Source organism: Barbatula barbatula (assembly GCF_947034865.1).
Source record: "Barbatula barbatula genome assembly, chromosome: 4".
In the NCBI taxonomy this organism is placed as follows: domain Eukaryota; kingdom Metazoa; phylum Chordata; class Actinopteri; order Cypriniformes; family Nemacheilidae; genus Barbatula; species Barbatula barbatula.
This window is the reverse complement of record NC_136768.1, coordinates 2,953,751-2,973,782: the sequence shown is the minus strand read 5'-3', so window position 1 is coordinate 2,973,782 and position 20,032 is coordinate 2,953,751. Positions and strand designations below refer to the sequence as shown.

The 20,032-nt window shown below is 40.1% G+C and overlaps 1 protein-coding gene across 4 annotated transcripts in view; it reads left to right on the top strand.

The window, feature by feature from the left end:
* tfec (transcription factor EC) overlaps positions 1 to 17,212 on the top strand; it is a 31,228-nt gene extending 14,016 nt beyond the window's left edge. For 2 of the 4 annotated variants that reach the window (XM_079455397.1, XM_079455400.1), the window contains 7 exons: positions 7,912 to 8,151; positions 8,426 to 8,527; positions 11,017 to 11,062; positions 12,188 to 12,244; positions 12,599 to 12,674; positions 13,443 to 13,590; positions 15,945 to 17,212. In XM_079455397.1, the coding sequence (XP_079311523.1) occupies positions 7,912 to 8,151; positions 8,426 to 8,527; positions 11,017 to 11,062; positions 12,188 to 12,244; positions 12,599 to 12,674; positions 13,443 to 13,590; positions 15,945 to 16,373 (1,098 nt within the window). In that variant the 3' untranslated portion in view covers positions 16,374 to 17,212. Of the gene's footprint in view, positions 1 to 4,337; positions 4,619 to 7,400; positions 7,637 to 7,911; positions 8,152 to 8,425; positions 8,528 to 11,016; positions 11,063 to 12,187; positions 12,245 to 12,598; positions 12,675 to 13,442; positions 13,591 to 15,944 lie in introns of those variants that run through there. The other 2 variants (XM_079455399.1, XM_079455398.1) reach the window with 2 other exon arrangements.
* The last annotated feature ends 2,820 nt before the right edge of the window (positions 17,213 to 20,032 follow it).

Sequence of the window (20,032 nt, the reverse complement as noted above, 5' to 3'; positions counted from 1 at the left end):
AAAGATCAAAACGACGCAGATTTATTTTCACGGCATTCTTTGCTCACATTTACCAAGGGTGCTTGTATGTGTGGTATTTGAGATGGCGGAGCTCTCCGTCTGGATCACGGGGAGTTACAGGTATCCTGGTCCGCTGCTCATGCGAGCTGCCTCCGGACCGCAAAACATACAGGGCATGATCACAAGTTCAGACACTATACCCATGATAAACAATGTAAAACTTGCTTCGCTACTTGCTAGTTGTTGCCCTTTATGTTTGCTAGTGTCCGTGTGTAGTGATAGTGCTCTTAGCACTCCTGACAGAGCTCTCGTTCTGTTCTTTTTATACAGTATCTGAATAGACTTCAACACTAGGAAATGTTTTTATTTCATTGTTATTTAGAGAAAGTTTTATTACCGCTTTAAAAGTGACTTTTAATTGTGATGCTTGACTGTTGTGCTTTTATTTTCATCACCGTTTTCTGCTGTATGATACGTATTTATTATTACATTACTGTATTATGTTAATAGAGTATTAATAGAGTGTATTGTACTTTATTAAACATTATTATTAGGCCTTGGTACAGTGGTATGAATCATTTTAGATCATCTGATACCAAAAGAAAAACATTTCGATGAAGAATAGATGTCATAGATGTGTTTGGTATATTCTTCTAAGCTTAAAGGGAAAATTCAGCCCCCCAAAAAAATCTGTCATCATTTATTCTTCCGTGTGTCATTTAAAACCTGTATATGACCAAAATATATTTGGAGAAAAGTCTCAGTGGTTTTGTGCCCCTATGAGGGAAGTCAATGGGGACCAATGTTGTTTGGTTATCAAGGTTATCATCAAATATTTGCAAAAGAGATTCATACGTTTGGAATGACACGGGGATCAATATATGATAACATTTAGACGAACTATCCTTTTAACTTATTTCTTCCTTTATACATAAAGTAAATTGTACATGACCTTCTTAAACACAAACAATACGGTAGAATCCAAATCTGTATTTAAATTGAAAGACGTCCAGTGGTAACAATCGTAACTCAAATGTTGATAAGGACACAAATCCCATTCAGATGCTTGCGAGTACTTGTGAAAAGATTTATGTGCTTCACGGTGTCGATGACTGAATTCTTTCACACTGTGTTTAAAGACGGCCATGACTGTTTTAACCCGTCACGCATATTACGCCACAATCAAACCGGCCCACAAAACCATACACATGAGCCTCTGTGAACATCCACCCATGCACATGGTCCGGTGTAGATACTTCACACAGACACACACATGAATCGCGCACACACACGCACACAAATGACTTGTCTTGAAGAGAATGTTAAAACAAGCCTTTCTTTGTCATCTTTTAAACCGCATATTATTAGTTCGGCCGAGGTCAAAGTTGATCTAATTTTCTGCTTAGTCTTCATTAAACAGCTATTGCATTATTTCATTTGACACAATTAGATTTCGCCTGTAATGAATGTATCTCCAGCAAACGTTTTTGAGCGGCGATTCGCAAATTTAGCCCACAGATGCGCTTTGTGCCACAAACATTTTATTTTATTTTGGACCAAAGGTCGTGCGCCGGTTTACATTTCAAAGCCCGACAGTAACTTGAGGCCGAAGGCAGAAACCGAGAGGAAATGTGCGACGGGTAAGACTACACTTTAGTATTCCAGAAGCACTGTGCACGTAAAGCCAGACGCCAGTTTATTGTCGAGAGCCTGACGAACCGCTGATAGCTTTAATCTTGCGTACGGTAGTGAATCAAGGTTTAGGCCCTTACTGTACATTTCTTCGATCAGATAAGACGACGGTGTTTAAAGGCCTAACTAAATCTCCCATTTCAATCTTTCCTAACATGGATCGATTGTGCTCGGCTATCCCGCGGTCACGTCTCACAACAGACAGCCCGGACGACGACATGTAAGGTCCGGTGCTCTTTACATAAAACAGTCTAGACTTATAATAAGGCGCTAGTAATATAGATATGTAGTTTTGTACTTTGTATTTTTTTACGGTGATGATGGAAGTATGAATAATAATAATGCTCATCAATACTGATTATTAAAGGAATAGTTCACCCACAAAAAATTATTGGTCATCATTTGCTCCTCCTCCAACCTGTATACATTTCTTTCTTACATTCAAATAAAGATATGATAAAAGTTTCTGACCAAGACGTTTTGGGTCACCATCATTTTCGTTTTTGGGTAAACTATTCCTTTAATAAAGATGCTTTATATACTATACCGACTATAAACAAAAACGTGTCATAGCCGTCTAAGTGTCCTTACAAATCTGAAATCCTGAAATGAACACACAATCCGTCATTATAAGCAAAGTCTCCTCAGTCAAAGCGCAATAATGCAGACAAATCCATTTAGGTTTTTATAACTGGTGATTAGACAAGCCCAGATAAAGAAGCTCTTTCAAAACTACAGATTACCCACAAGCCTTCGCTCTGAGAGCGTCTGGTCTTTTTTTGTGAGTCTGGTATACGTCATGTGACATGGTTTGGTCATTTTGTGAAGGGGATCAGCGCAAAGCAGGGGGTTCGAGGATCAAGGGATCCGGTTAGATGGTTCCAAACACTCAAATTGGGGAAAACTTTCATTTTCACGACAAATAAATCTGTTCAGACTACATTAGTCACGTCTGCAAATAGATATGGTCACACAGGGGTTGCTGGGAATAAAACGTAAAGTTGGATTTCGCTCAGGTGTATCTGTGAATGGCCCGCCTTGTCAGTTCTGATGGAGGATAATTCATTTAGCGTGAAAATCACATTAGATGTAATCACATCTTTACAAAAGGTTTCTATTTGTCTCTCTTTAAGATGCACCATCACAGCCTATAAATCTCACATCGAATTTCCACTTTTTATGTAAAATCTTATTTCCACAAACGTGGTCTTGTGTTAATGCCAATAACAGCGTGTTATATAAATATAAATAAACCGTGTCTAATTCAGATCATACCGTACAGTGGCCGTAAAGGTATTAAGCAGCAGTTACTCTTAAATGTCACTGTCCACGAGTTTTTATGAAAAATGTCAAACAGAGCAAACTCAAATAATAAATATTAAAGTATTCGGACATGCTTTGGTCATCATACTTAATGGGATATATTTTAAATGCACATGTCAAGTTTGCGGTAACTAGGTGCTTATAAAAATTAAATGGCTCGAAAAAAGTAATGACTGAGAAATCATCGAACATTATTTGCTTCGTTTTGATATTTTATGTGAGGTGTTTAACTTTCCTGATGTCTTAAAACACAGAATGACTGCGTGCATTTAATACACCTTAATTCAAAATATGTTTGAAAAACACATCAACTTTTTGTTGATAACTTGACACTGAGCTCGGGGAGATCGGTTTGGAGCCCCTGCAGTATCACACCGTTAAAATGAGTGTAATATTTAATTTATATATGAATCATTAAAGCCTTCTGGTTATTATGCATTCCTTTTCTACTTGGATAAAACAGCCCTCAGATGTGTGAGCTGGACTTTGATGTCTCGTCTCAGAAGCGCCCCAACTCTTACAGGAAGTAGCTCATCTTTTATACATACTGTATGTGCGACTAACAAAGGTGAGAATTCGGACCGGGCCCGGTGAGAGCACGGAAAAATGGCCAACCAGGACACGTGGCGAGGGGGTAAATACACAAACACTATTGTTAAACGGACAGCAAACACAGCTTCAAAGGCCCCGTGGTCCATTACCGGACACTTTCCTCAGCATTTCCTTTGAAACAGGAAACGAGGCAACAGGAAGACGATGATAATCCAGATTCTTTAGCCATGTTCGACGTTTTATAAGCTTTTTTAATGCTTTTCACAAAGGTTGCGAAGACGCAGATTCTAAGACTTAACAAATCCTAGTTTCATAATCATCCGCCGATTTGTTTTTGTACACATCATCTGCCAGGTCCCATAAACCAAGTACAGAATTTGACTGTGTTTTACTGTGCCGTTCTGCTTGTTAAAACCACAAACCGAACAGTGTGGAAAAACATCTCCGTGATGCAATACAGAAATAATCCTGCAGGAAAAAAAGCAGAATAGAAAACATTGCAAACAGCGTCCTTCCCCAAAGACAGAGAGGCTTTTGTGCAGAATTACACAACGTATACCGCACTTGCTTTGATTTATACAGTGCGCGCGTGTGTTAAAGAGATAACCTCTCGTGGAATTTGCTGAACAAGCCCGTAAAGATGGTCAGGCAGGAAATAACCAAGAACAAATAACAACCATCATCCTCCGTTCCGCTCAGTCTGTCAAGCACCTGAAATTCTGCCTCGGTCAGGCTTTTGACCGACCGCTAAACCCCGAACAATCCCTTTCAGAGGAAGCCGTGTAGCTGAGAAGGCCGATGTGTCATGCCTTCCTCTCCGGTGCTTGCGATTCTGCACACACAGCTCAGGAAAGCCACAAACACACACACACTTATCCTTCTGCTATTCCAGCCGAGTTGCAAACACGATTCCAGCGCTTGTGGCTTGTGAAGGCAGAGAGCTTTGAGCGTTTGTTGTACCTGCTGACGGAACGGGAAGGCCTTTAACTGGACCATGAGCCGGTGCTTTTTGGTAAAAGTCGTCTCGCTCACTGAGATCCAACTGATGCCGGTATGTAGCTGCAGAGAGAGAGAGAGAGAGAGAGAGAGAGACGGCATTGAAAAATAATCTTTTGTTATACGAGTGTTTCATTTCAGGTGTACATCTGTGTTTTAACCTCTTAAAGAAAAAATCCTGTTCATTTGCCAATGAGCGAAACTGTATTTGTGCTTCAGATTGCATTGCTGTAACCCTGAACCAAAAGCTTAACTTGCGATCGGCGAGGTGATGAGTTCAATGCAAGCCACCTTGGATACAAACACCTGCTAAAAATATACCACACATTTTTATGAATTGGCAACAGAAAAGCATCAAATCCAAAAATCGCAATGAAAAATCTGTCGTCTTGGATAAGGAACAACGTTTGAATTAGATTCTTGTATATGTAAGGTTTTACTTTCTCTTCCCTTTAGAAAGTGTTGTGGTCTAACAGGCACAGCACTGATTCTGAGGAGGAATATTCCTTATATAAGTTAGCTTGAGCCTTTTAAATGCGTCGCATGGTTCGAGACGGCAGAAGAAACACACTTTCGACTTTGGATCAGTTGGGACTGTGCCTTGACTTATTTCGTGGGCGTTTAAGGTGGTGTCCATCATTTCTAAAGTCTGTAAAAATGGATCCCACCCCGGTGTTTCAAAACTCCGATTTTTCTGAAGTGAAACTAGAACTTGACAAATGCTGAAATGAAATTGGGCAACATCGACGTAAAGCTCAACAGATTACACCTCGCTGCATTCAAAGCACGGATGCAGGTTTTCCATTGGCACAAAGCACAGTGCAAGGCCATATTAAGGTAAAAGAAATGTATTTTTTCAAAACATTCATCTTATCTTGTTGCAACTGCAAGTAACTTGCATTGTAATTGTTGTTTCGGTTCGAAGAATTCTTCTCTTCTTGTTTAGTGCAAATACATTTTGTCCAATGCAGTGATGAAGTTGAATGTGAGGAGACATGTTATTACATTTTACCTTTAAGATTTTCTTTCTTTCCTAAATGTTATAAAACGTTCTGTTGTACTTCATATACGGTTAAACCGTTCCAGCTACAACTCAAATCACCGAATTGAATTTTTGGATGCTATATGGTTTCTGAAAAAATTTTATGCGTTTTTATTGCATGTCATTTTCTAGTTTTGGAATTGGGAGTCAGTTTATGAATGAAGAAGTGTATTTTCTACACTAGGGGGTGCAGGACTGCATATTCTGAAACGCATTAAATGTGTTGATGTTATAAAATCAATCTGCAAAAATTCTGTCATGAATTACCCTCAAGTTGTTTCAATACAGCATAACTTTGTGTTTGAACGCAAAGAAAAATATTTGGAAGAATATTACCAACTGAGGGTTTTTTTAATATATAAACTATTATCGTATCATTTTTTGTTCTGTTTAACCCAAATGACAACATTTTGAAGAATGTAAGAAAACAAACAGTTCTGGGTCACATTTATCAACCGTTTTAATGGCAGATAGTTCCTAACATTCTTTCAAATATCTTTCTCAAGAGAACAAAGAAATGTATACAGTTTTGACTGACCTATGCCTTCAAATGTTTGTAGACTATACTGCCTTTACTGACCTGTTACTTCCACGAAATCTCTCTATATACATCTTTGCACGCATGCCTCGCATCAACAGCCATGCATCACCCAAAATCCTTTCGCTTGAATTAAAAAGCTGTAATGAGATAATAGTCATATGTCCTGACTTTACAGCGGTGAATGGGGGTGTCAGAACATGCCCATCAAACAAAACCAGCAGCGGGAAGGATAAGCCATCCCGTCCCCAAACAGAGCCGAGGTCTCAGACACACAATGACTTCTTTCACCTTTGCCAGGGATGAGAGAGAAGTTACACTCTAGGTCTCTTTTGAGGACGAATGCAGCGTGTGTAATGAAAAGAGCTTTGCAAAGGCTGAACAACACAGACAGACCTCCGCTGAACTGTTGAAGATGGAGTCAGAGGGGCAGAGAAGATCCGATTTGTTCCTTGCCTTTTTAGATTCATCCTTCGGGAGCTTAAACAGAGTGGGTCTGGGATAATATTTTCCTTTCAAGAGCTAAGGATGAGCTTAAGCCAAGCTGCCTCTAATGTTTCAGATTTATCCAGAAAGTGGAATTGAAGGGGTAGTTCGCTCCCAAATGAAAATCGTACCATTTATTCATCCTCGTGGAGTTTATGATTCTTAAGATATTTTGAGAAATGGGTCTGTGGTTTCGTGTCAATGCAATGGGGGTCAATGTTGTTTGGTTACCAACAATCTTCAAAAGATCTTCTAAAATGTTATAAAATATTTTTCATTTTTGGTCAACCATCCCTGGCCATATTAATTGAACATTTCTTCATACAATCGACCGCTTTAGCCGTCGGTCATTAAAAGTTCACTTTGGATTGTTCCAAAAATACTACCGCCATAAAAAGTTATTTAACAGTTGCGCTTTTGTGAGCTTGTACAATAACACGATAATGGCTACCGAGGACAGCCTCTGTCGCCCCACATGAGTGCCCCCGTCCTATTTTAAGCTTTACGATACATCGTAGGCTAAAATTAGAGAAGCGACCGGTTCACGACAGTTAGTTTTTGAGACCACATAGAAAACAATGTTGACTGGTGAGTTTTGTCCAAAGACGGGCCTCTGGGTCATTTAGAAACCTCGCAGAACAAGCGGTGTTTGTCTCCGACCCCCTGAAGCAGAAGTGGCAGGAGAAGGAAGTCTGCGATTGGCCACTTCACGTAAACACAACTGGGCGGTCCCACAGCATTAGTGATATAGGGAAAAGACACTAGACCCGCAGTCATCAAACCTGTCACATCAGTAATCTGGTGGCCCTCGGGTTGAAGTGATTATTGGGACCTGTAAGAGAAAGCTAAAGGCCTGGGCTTTAGTACAGATTAGAGCATTGAGTTCTTGGGATCCTTACTTGGACGTCTTGAACAGGAACGCGAAGGGACGAACAAGGACATCGAGAATGCCACATTTAACTGACTGTAGTTTCTACAAGATGAGAGACAGCGCTCTGGTTTCTAACGTAAGGACTTTTTAACGCAAAAATACTTTTAAGTGTAATGTCGTGTTCTGCTTTCGACTTGTTTTGCGCAAGATGCGGTCCGTGATGGTACTTTGTTGAATTTTGTCAGCTGTTGAGTTTCACTTTGTAAAAGTTGCTACGCAGACCGAAGGTCCTTGGGTGGTATGCTTATATTGAGAAAACAAGTGCATAATAACGTATGTCTGATGGTTGAAAACAAACCCGATTATTTTATCCACTAACATAAAGAGACAAACTCATCTCGTCCTCCACAGGTTCAAAGCCATCTGGAGAACTCCAAGTATCACCTCCACCAGACCCAGCAGATCAAACAGTATTTAACTTTAGGAAGCAAACTCGGCAGCCAGGCCCACCCGGCCGCCCACCCTCACCCGGGCCAAGCCCTGGGCACGGTGCCCGTCATGCGCAACGGACACATGCCGCCGGTGACCGAAAGCAGCATCCCGGGGAGCCCCGTCACCCTGCTCACGCTGGCCAACAACCACGACGGCGAGGTGAGTGTGATCTCGTTCTCTCTCCACTGTGCTCATCAATGACTTCAAGCATCCAGCACTGATCACGTTTCAGAAGCGTCAACTACTCTGATTAGAGGCGGTTCATTCACACTGTTGCCTTTGTCAGATGATGAATCATCTTTTATTGGATTAGAGAGGCTGTTTATTTACAAGCTTCTGGCTTTCACTCCACTTTGACGTGTTGAAAACCAAATCTCATCTTGTAGCAAACGGTTGTTGACAAGAGCAGAGAGTAATCACTGTTTTCTTTTAGTATCCAATGGATGAAGTTATTGATGATCTTATCAGCTTTGAAGCCGAGTTCAAAGATGGGGACTTGGATTGCATGGAGCCGTGCATCATGATGCAGAATAATGTAAGTACAAACCGTCGGTTCTTCACTGTTAGTTGGTTGGTTAGTTGAACCGGTTTAAACTTCTTTGTTTTGTCGAACGCAAAGGAAGATATTTGGAAGACGTCAGTAACCAAACAGATCTCATCCCCCATTTACTGCCATAGAAAACTATGGGGGTCAATAGCGGATGAAATCTGTTTGGTAACTTACATTCTTCAAATTATCTTCCTTTGTGCTTTGAAATGACATGAAGGTAAGAAAATGACAGAATTGAAATTTTGGGCAAACTGTTCCTTTAAAGGGACGGTTCACCAGATAATTGAAATTCTGTCACCATTTACTCACCCTCGTCATTTCAAAGCTGCGTGAAGATGATATTCTGACGAATGCTGGTACTAACCTAACAACAATATTTTGTCATTCAAAGTTCACTTGCATTGGTTTTGTGTCTGTTCAATAGAAGTGAATGTGTATCGCCGTTGTTTGGTTAGCAACCTTCTTCAAAATATCTTTTGTGTTCTGTGGAAGTAAGACTGTTGAAACGGTTTAAAATGACAAAAGGGTGAGCAAATGATGACGGAATTTTCATTCTTGGGTGAACTGTCCCTTTAAAGGTAAACATATTTTATCAGTACGCGTGTTCCCTAAGAATCCAACCCTCGACACGATGCTCTATGCTACTTATTTGCGTTTACAAAATCATAACACAAACACGTGCTGGTCTTGGTATGCTTGGGAAAATGCTTTTTGCCTTCGCGTGGGGTCGCACCGAGTCCAGCTGAGGGTCAAAGTTCACCGTTTCTGTGGGGTGAAGAGGGAGGGGGAGGTAAATCTAAGGATTTAAGTGGTTGAACAATACAGATTATCCTGTTAATGATGTCGGCACACACAGAGGTATGTCTTAGAAGAGCTTGACTTGTGTGTTAATGAGTGATCTACGTGAATGCATGAAACGCTTGGCATTTTGAAACCGAAAAAAGAGAAAAGAAAAACAGATGTGGTCAGAAAATTATCTGCACCTTGAGTCAATCCATGCCAAAATATGACCGCGTACTGCTGACGAACAGCACTTCAGCCGTAGTCACTGAAAAAAAACCTTTGCTAAGCATTTTGCAGTAGAAGTGGCCCAAGTGTGTATAAGAGCAGCGTGAAATTGTTAAGGTTATACAGACGTTTGGAATCACTCGAGACATCATTACGGCGTCACCAGAGACATCATTTTTGTCAATTATTGTATTTATTTACACCTTTAGCTTAATTGCAACTACTTACGTAAAGCACGATCGTAACGAAGAAATAAAAAGAGCTAAGAGATGAAATACGCCGAGCAGTCGGCCAATAGATCGAGCTACATCTCTCCCACTGGACTTGTTCAGAAATGAGGCCGCGCTTAAACGGATCAATTGGTTGTAATTAGTCATCCAACGCGAGGCGTCAGGCCGCTTCTCCGTGTCAACATATCAGCTAACATGAAGGGAACGGACTGAAGTGATTACTACGGCAGCAGTCAAGAGGCTGTGGCAATCTTTCATCGAGAGCGAAAGAGCGGACGAGAAACTAGAAGCCAGCAATCTTTTTCTTTCTCTGTAAGGCTCTGACCTTTTTAATGCTTTACAACACCAGACAATCTTGCATGGATTATGTGGGAATTCTTAAAAAATCAGATATTAGACAAACGTTATGTGGCCTAAACTTAACTTACGGTGGGCCTTCGCAAATAAAGGAGTAGTTTTAATTCAATTTAATACAATTAATTTACAGTAAAATATAAATGAATAATAAGTTTATTATAAAATGTATTGTTATATTACCAAAAACAGACCGGATGTTAACTTCGGGTCAGACAGGTGCCTTTGATGAAACCATCTATGGAGCATTGCGGTTTTGGGTTTCTTTTTAAGGGAACACACGTTAACAATAATAAGCTTAGAATAAAAATGACTAAATAATTATTTAAGTTGACGGAAACAGAAATTGAGAACAATTATGGTAACCAAGTGCACGGACATAATCCTTCAGTTTACACGACATAATAGGCTACTGATGCACCCAAAATGAACATTATTTTATCATTTACTCTCCTGTCATTGAACCTGTATGACTTTCTTCTGCAGATTTCTTTAAGACATTGACCCCCATTGCATGGACACAAAACCACTGAGACGTTTCTCAAAATATCTTCTATGATGTTCCTAAAAAAAGTCACATACAGGTTTTAAACAACATGAGGGTAAATCTTCTCTACGGTGCCCTCTACTGTCTATCGAAGCCCTGCGTTCATTGAAAACATCCTGGCTTACCCATCTGTCTCTATTAAAACATAACTGATATTTCAAATGTGGAACTTCAAATGTGTTTACTAACTATAAATGCTAATTTGAGAATAATTTGTTGTTATAATCTTTTGCTTTCAACACGCATCAAGTCGTGTCAACGTGTTATTCAATCACGATATAATGTAGAAATGTGTTCACACGTCTCACAGACTCATTTTCCTCTCTCTGATAAAGGTGTCCCTGAACAACAGCATGCTGGAGGTCTACGGCGGCGAGCAAGGTATGACCGCCTCTCACGCCGGACTGACACCCCCTCACGTCCCACAAAGCTCTCAGTTAAAAGCGAGGTCACAGGCTTTTCTTCAAAAGAAACAGGACGGATTATGATTTGCATCACAAAATGACTTCAATTTATAGTCAACCGTTTTCTTTAAGATCATCAGGTCACAATTTGACATTTAAAGAAAAAATAAGCTCAAAGAATCAATGTAATTCATAAGGAACGTCTTTTAAAGATGTCTTTTCCAAGCACAAACACCACAACCCTTTATTCCCAAAATTTGGGAACACGGTCAGGGATGTACTTGAAATAGGTCTAGCAAAGCAAACCCAGACACGTGTTATTCCAAACGGCCCGGGACGCGAAGGCCAAACACAGCCCTGTACGTTTCATGTTATAACCCAGCTGTCTTATTTTAAGAGACAGTGCGCTCTTTGTTTAGCTTGCCATTGTGTTCTCTCATTATTTATTATCGATGCTTCAATAAGCGGAATATGGTAGCATGTATTCTTAGCATGATAGACGTGGCACAATGGCCCCTTTGTGGGAGCGTTATTTCTGATGAATGTCATGCATCAAGTAAAGCTAATTGATTCAGGAAATAGAAAGGATGCCTGGAGAGCTCTTCACTCCGGCGAGAAAATAAGCGCATCACTGTCTCGCTGGTATAAGCACGCTGCACGGGGCTCTTGTTTGGCTACGCGCGGCTTAAATGACCTTATTGAATCAGCAGAAACGAATTGAGAAATCAAATCACTGCTACCAATTATATAATTTGAAAGAATGCGAATATGAACGCCGAAGCAGTTCGCCTTCCTCTCGCTTCGGGACGTCAGCTGATTTAAACCGCTAATCGGAGGATTAAAAGGAGATATCCGCAACGTAACAGAGACGTGGTGTTGAAGAGTGTGCAATGACAACTTATTCAGAGAAAGAAACAGGACTTGTTCTGATGTCCGCTGGCATCGGATTGGGTTTATTTTGTGGGTACCGTATCGGGGTGCACTGATCTAAAGGATGTGACGATCTTTCAATTGACATTTATTGCATTAACCTCACCTTTGCATCTGCTGTACACCTCTGGTTTCTGCACTAAACAATAACTTTAGTCGTCTTTTCTTACAGAACAGGATACGAGGGTCACGGCCAAAGAAAGACAGAAAAAAAACAATCATAATCTAAGTAAGTGTTTTTACAAAAAGCTAAAAATTAAACATTTAAATCCAATGTTCTGTTTGGCGCCGGGCAGGTGCTATTAAAGTCTACCGTTCTCTCAGCTGGGTTTGTCATAAGTCACGAGAAAATATTTATGCGGTTCATTTCATAATGACCATCATACTACGTTTCAATATATATCATGTGTGTCTCTGGGTCCCCAAATATATAAAGAGTAGAAAAACTCCACAGAACTCGAGTTAAATATTTCATTTGTAATATTTAACATCTGCCGACTCGTACATTCGTTTGAATCATTCGTGTATTAATATAATAGATTATCCCGATGAATACTTGCGATTGATGTTCTTTTTTTTTTAGTTGAAAGACGACGGCGATACAACATCAACTACAGGATCAAGGAGCTTGGAACGCTGATACCCAAATCAAATGACCCGTGAGTTAAAAACCTGACCGCATTCGCGCAATAACAGTCAGACTGGAAATGTCAAACTGCACCTTAAAAAAGAAAAAACAATTACAGCAGATATGGGCTTATAAAGAGAGATCAAAGTTGAAAGAAAAGGACGGCACGCTGCTCGTTTTTCAAGCAAAGGTGTTTGGGACGTGAGCAGAACACCATCTGAATGAATGAAATGAGGTTCAGGGCAAAATATGAACCATTTGAACTCCAGTTAAAGCACTGAACCCGCAGATGAAGTATGGTACAGACAGGGAGACCATCGGCCCAGCTTAATTTAACTTTTTATGGAATTTAAACGGAAGGCTACCGCTGTCACCTTGCCATTAACACAAGATAAAGGAGATTATTAGCTCAGGCCAACATCTTATTCCAAAGAAAGAGACAATTTCACCACACTTTCCTCCTTTTAAAAAGTAATGGTATCGGGAACGGTCGCGCTTTACCTCGGTTTCCCGGGTCCCATTTTTTTTCTATTCCTTCCGACACCTATTTTTGCTCGGGGATTAATTTTGCCATACAAGGTGTCGGCAGAATGGACTTTTTGCAGACGTACTTAACTATTCCATTAAAATTCCCATTCAAAGTCGAGCTAATGTCCGAGAATGAATAATTGGCCATGTAAATCACGGTTTCTTAGTGGCGGAAAAAATTAGACCCTTGTTCGGCTTTTCTCTGTGTGTGAAAGTTCTGCTGATGCAAAAGCGCTGTTGAGAAAGGTTATCTTTTACGTTTCTCCGGCAGTGATATGCGCTGGAACAAAGGGACGATCCTCAAGGCCTCGGTGGAATACATTAAGTGGCTACAGAAAGAACAGCAGCACGCCCGCGATCTGGAGAGCCGGCAGAAGAAACTGGAACAGGCCAACAGAAGACTTGTGCTACGAATCCAGGTAAAGAGACAGAACAAAAAGTAAAAGTGGATATGAGACGGATGAGAGGAAATAAAAGGACAAGATTGTTATCGCAGTGTGTAAAAGGAAAGATGTAACCATGCAGTGAGATGAAGAGCAGTTGGGACCCGTGTCTGACCGACAGGGGTGGGCCGCAGGTGGCGCAGGGAGGATTTTGCTCCGGGTAGCTTCCCCAACATAACCGTTAAATGAACCATAGTTTGACTCCTGTAAACTCTAGTTTTGGCAGTGACGACCGTTTTGTATTTGTTTTACTACAAATATAATTGTTAAACTATGGTTATTGGGGTGAGAGAATGGTACATTTGTGGTTAATACGGTTAACTACGAATACCATGACTACTGTAGTAAAACCGTAGTATAATTTTAGCGAGGGTAGTGTTGGGAATCTACTTTAAAACTAGCTTGCCAACCTACAACTAAAACAAGTTAGTCTATTACAAGTTACAACAACATTGTAGTAATCTACAGAGACGATATGACCGAATAAACTTCATGTGAAAGGCATTTTTTCATTTTTTAGTAAGCAATTATTAAATTAACAATAAAAATGTAAGTAAGAAATATGATATCTTATTTCCTCGACTTATTTCTGAAATATAATAATGCTTTTTACGATCATTAAAAGTAATTACATTAAATATAAATGTATTTAATTATATCATTTCATCTGAGAACAGGGGAAACACTCCACCCGTGTGCTTGAAAGCTTAGCAGTCTGTTCCTATTGATGTTTGTAACCGTCTCTCCATCTGAGCTTTGAAGCATGTCGGGCTGAAGTAATTACCTGATTAATAAATAGCGCGCTACAGCGTCGGCAGGAGCGCACGGGGCCTGGAATTAGATTATGAGGGCTAATAACTTTGAAGAGCCGTGGCTTCTCGTCTGAATTTATGCATTACATTCCCAAAGTATTGACATGTTCGTGGACCGGGCACGAATCGTCTTCACACATGCCGAGACATGGCAATTAGCCCTCAAAGTAATTGCCCCGAGGCTCGCTATCCAAACGCTAATGCTAATAATGCCTCAATTGAGTGTCTGAAGATACCCACATTGACAGTAACTCATTTAAAACGTCTCCGCTGTGTATAATGTGAGGGAGTCAAATATAAAACAATGGTTCATACACTTACAAAAGTTTCAGGTTAGCAGATTACAGGCATGACTTTCCTTCTTCGTGGTTTGGATGAAAGTAAAGGTTTCTTGCTCTTATGCGGAATTCTGTATTCAACCTGAGAAAACAAGACAGAAAATAACAATAATAGGTCAACATGCAAAACAATAGTTCACAAATAAACGTAAACAAAAGATTCCAGTCTTACGAGTTTTCTTTTTCAGCAGAACACAAAAGATGATATTTTGAAGAAGGTTGATCCCCATTGACTTCTATTGTACGGACACAAAACCACGGACACATTTCTCAAACTATCATCTTCTGCACTGCAAAACGTTTTCTTACCTTGTTTTATGGTACAAATATCTAAACATTCTTAAATCGTGACACCTTTTCTCGGAAAGTGACCAAAGATATTAAGTCTCGTTTTACGACAGGAAATATAAAAAATGTTTAATAATAGAATTTAAATGTTTAAAACAGGCGAACGCATCTGCCAAAGGGGTGAAACATTCAACTTAAGAAAAATTCAAACTAAATTGAAGTGTATTTTTCTCAACCCACTGGCAGATTTCTTTGATTTTTAAACAAACTCATAAAACAAGACTAAATATCTCAGGTCACTTTTCTTGTAAAGTAAATCTTGATCGATTTTTTTACTAGAAAACCGGACAAAACTGCTCGGTAAGATAAATAAATGACAGAAGTTTATTTCGGGGTAAACTACGGCTAAATGATAACTTTGGATAAATGTGTGTGCTAAATGTGTGCGTCTTCAATGCACACAAAAAAAGAATATTTATACGTCAGGCTTCTGATTTCGATTTCATATGGTAAACTTCATATTTTAATTGGTTCAATGAATGAGGAAGTTAATGATTGTATGACGCATTGTTGAGTTTTAAGATTATGGCTGTCCTCTTCAATGGGATGTCCTGCTAGGTTCAAGGAACCGTAGAGTATGGGTTTCTGATGAATGATTGTTTGAAGCAGGTTGCACCCTGTTATGCTTTTATGGCACAAACCCCCTGTGGGGCCCTCGAGGGCTCCAAGAGAAAAACAGAGAGAGGAAAAGATTTAGCGTGAGAGAATCAGTGGTAGCTATCCATCAAATCTTGTCTGGGTTTGCCTGGATGACCCCAATGCAGTGTCAAAGCCTCCTTCAGGCCCCTAGAAACATCTCTAACCCACCTGCCCGTGTTTGTGTGTTTGACAGGAACTTGAGATCCAGGCTCGGGCTCACGGGCTGCCCAATATGGCCACTTCCTTAGGATCTGTTGAGCTTTCGCCTCATCTCCTAAAGCAGCAGCACCAGGCCCAAGTGACCACTCAGGCCCCTCAGTCTGTTCCACCACCTCTCTATCCTCAGGATGACCTGAGCAGCCAGGAATACAATCCGCCCTTGGGTGTTGGGAACGTCGGAGAACCGAACGACGGCTCCACCACTTTCTCCGACCCCCTGTCTCACTTCACCGACTTCTTCAACAGCAGCCTGAAAGAAGAGCAACGGCTTGATGAGATTTTAATGGACGACACTCTCTCGCCCTTCGGCACGGACCCGCTGCTGTCCGCCGCGTCGCCCGCCGCATCCAAGGGGAGCAGCCGGAGGAGCAGTTTCAGTTCGGAGGAAACGGATGAGCTCTGACCGCCCCGACCTGTTGGTAACACTGTGTAACTGACCTCCCGTTTCTATTGGATTACAAAGACGGAAGCCATCATGCGCCAATGTCGAGTCAGACACGTCCAAAAAAAAGGGAGATTGACTGATCTACTGACATTGATCTACTGTACAGCCAGTTGCGTATGAAAGACTGTCTTCACAGCAATGAACATCCACTGGATGGTTAAAGGACCAGTTCACCCAAAAAATACATTTCTGTCATCATTTACTCACCCTCAGCTTGTTCCAGCTGTGTAAATCTATTTTCTTCTGCTGAACGCAGAAGATATTTGGAAGAAGGTCAGTAACCAAACTCCCAATGACTCCCATAGTATTGATTTTCCCCACTATGGCAGTAAATGGGGGATGAGATCGGTTTGGTTACTGACGTTCTTCCAAATATCTTCCTTTGTGTTCAGCAGATCAAAGACATTTATACAGGTTTGAACAATCTGAGGGCGAGTAAACGATGACTTTTTTTTTAATTTTTGTGTGATCTGCCCCTTAAAGTGTATAAATGGCATTGACCAAAAGGACCAGTTTAAAGGAGTTAGGGAGGGATCTTTTGTGCCTTATCTGACGTTGGCTAACTTCCGTGCTTTTTAAGCAATGCCACTGTAATTATGCTAGGCAAAAAAACCTAACACATTTTTATATGTTTCATACATAATGTATTTTTTCAGAAACATACCTGCTCGTGTATTTAAATGTTTAAATCCTTGTTATCCTTAAATAAAAAAAGGAAAAAGAAGACTAACATAACATGTCACTTTATATAGGTATAAATCCGGGGAAAACCCAATAAACTACTTTTGGACAAACCGAACCCAATGCTTTTATTTTATTTATTTCCTGGTTGTGGTATCTAGGCAGCCATTTTTTTTAAGTGCATCATATGACAGCTATGGAGCAGCAGCTAATCATTTATTGGACGAATTTGAGATTTTCATACAAAACTAAATGGCCCTCGTCTCGCATCTCAATGCAAAAAGTCGTAATTAAACATCTAAAATGATCTTCATTTGTCTATGTTTTCTGAGTCTTATAATATCCTACCAAGCGAAGCTCTTGTGCGTCTGAGGATTTGGTTTTAAAACATGCAGGATTGAGAAAAAGTGCGGGACTGATGTTAAGAGAGTTATTAAGAGAGATAAAGTGCAGGACCTGATTGATGCGAGCTATAAGATCTAAAAGTTATTAAGAGCTTTCATAAAAAAGAAAGGTCAAAATGCAGATCCGTTCCTGACGACATATTAATGTATTATGATCGGTCTCTAAAATAAATATTAAATATCATCTGTAAACTACAGCGTCTGAAACTTCGGACGAATATCTACCGCACCCAAGCGTGGAAATTGGAAAGGTAGACTGGCAACTGTGTCTCATAACATAGCCGTTTCCATCACACGGGCGAACTGAATAATAATCACAGCAATGCTTTTCACAGGTGCAAACATGACGTTTTGTGATTCTTGTTGGCCCAAGTACCAAAAAAGACATTGTGAAAGCCGTTATCTTGATTCTGGTTTGCCAAACGAATCCAGCTGCTGGACCAAAGACGTTTCAGACGCTCGATAGCAGATGACGCCCCCCCCCCCCTAAAGGAAAGAAAACTTCGGATTTACACGATTCACATAAAATGACCTAGTTTTGATTCAAAACGGCAAATGTCGCCGAAAAGCAACTAGTTTACAGGTATGAACATTTTTAGGACAGTTCACCCAAATATAAAAAATCATTGGTGGCCAATAATGATTTGGTAACAAGTCTGAGGCTCACCGTGTTACCAAACCAAAGGTGATTGAGTGCATTCAATCTTTTTTATCAGTATGTCTTGGGGTTTGAATCAAAGTCAAACATTATCTCCCATATGCATAAATGCACAGATTACACATCTCAAATGCCAGATTCTGTAAACATTTAAACACATTCTACAAACATCAAGTTGAATTGGCACAAATGTAGGTCATCGAAAATCCACAAATGAGTGGACTGTGTTCAGTCCCACAGTGCAGTGATGAAGTGCCGCCCACCGTGTGAGCGAAGGTTTGATTGACATGTTGATTGACCACTGATGAGGATGACCCCTGCTGTAGGCCACTAATGACATGGAAGAAACCCTAATCATATGCCAGCGGCCTTTCAGAACAGCCACGAACACAGAGAGGAACCGCGGCGTTGAGTTTACAAGAGAATCACACGCACGAGGGCCAAATGAAACGTAAATCCCAGACGGAATGAGTCCAACTCCACACACAACATCAATGATCAGAAATACGACACGCAACATTTCACGCCAAGGCTCTTTTTAGTCTAGTTTGTTTAAACTTTTATTTTCGACTTGTTTCCCAGAACAGGCTGCCTTCTTAGGAAACATTTCATTAGCGGATATTATTTAACCGAAATGGAAAATGAAATAACGCATTAATAATACAACAAACACTCGCGAGCGAAAAAACATGTCAATGCATTTCGGCAGATAGGCCGCGCTCATCAAAGGCCGGCTAAATTAATGTTTGAGAATGTTATTAGCTTATATGTTTCTCTGTAATGAAATCCGAAAAGCTTCGACTTGCATCTCCGTCGCGGGCGCAAAATAAAATTGAACTGCCACATCATTATCGAGGGCAGATACTCAGACTACAAAGCGCTGAGTGATGTTTACGCTTAATTGGGCAGAGCAATTACCAAAAGTAAATATAGATTTTCATTAAATTACAAACATGGCGCGGACTCATTTCCCAGCCACTTCCAAACGGGTTTTCCTCCGCAAACACAGGCTTTTGATTTATTTCAATATGGATAAGGGACTGCATAGAAAGGAACAAATATTATGTTCGGTACAAAAGTGAAATCGTATAGTATTGTGCGTGTGTTATTGTGGTTCTCATTATTAATACGACCGGGGGGGCTTCAAATTATGTAGTTAAATAACTAAAAAGAAAGAAAGAGAAAGAAAGCTTTGTTTTACATTTACATTCATGCATTTGGCAGATGCTTATATCCAAAGCAACCTACTTTGTTTTTGTTACTTTGTTACACGCGCTTTTTCCTTTCCTATATGCATGTTCTTTAAAAAGAAATGGGGTGGTACTTGTGCAAAACTTGCTAATATTATGCTGGGGAGTTGTGGGTGGTTGCTAGGGCGTTGCTATGCACTAATGTATTGATTAAACCCTAAAGTCACGGTTTCATTTCAGAATGTCAGAAAGTTATTAAGCGACTCGATTCCTAAAAGTTTTCCTAAAGTTTTAAATGGACAGTTGCTTTTTTTCACCTGTTCACAAATGATGTTGATCGGCTCTCCCGTGTGTCACCAGCAGATGTCAGTATATGACTAGATTTTCTTCATACTGTACGTGCTGCATGTCCTGTTGTCCTACAGTATAGGAACAGAAAACTTCAAACATCAATGCACAGTTTATTTTTTCACAACAGATTAAAAACAAAATTTTCTTGTGCATCTCTCTGTAAAACTATCTTGTGCATCTTATATTTATAATGTATTAAATTTCGACCCTGGTTTTATTATTTAATGTGGCCAATTTGCAATATAGAGAACGTGTATTCTAAAGTTTTTAGTAGTGTTTTACTGGATCTTACAGTAATAATTCTCACATACAGCCATTACAGTAAACATATAC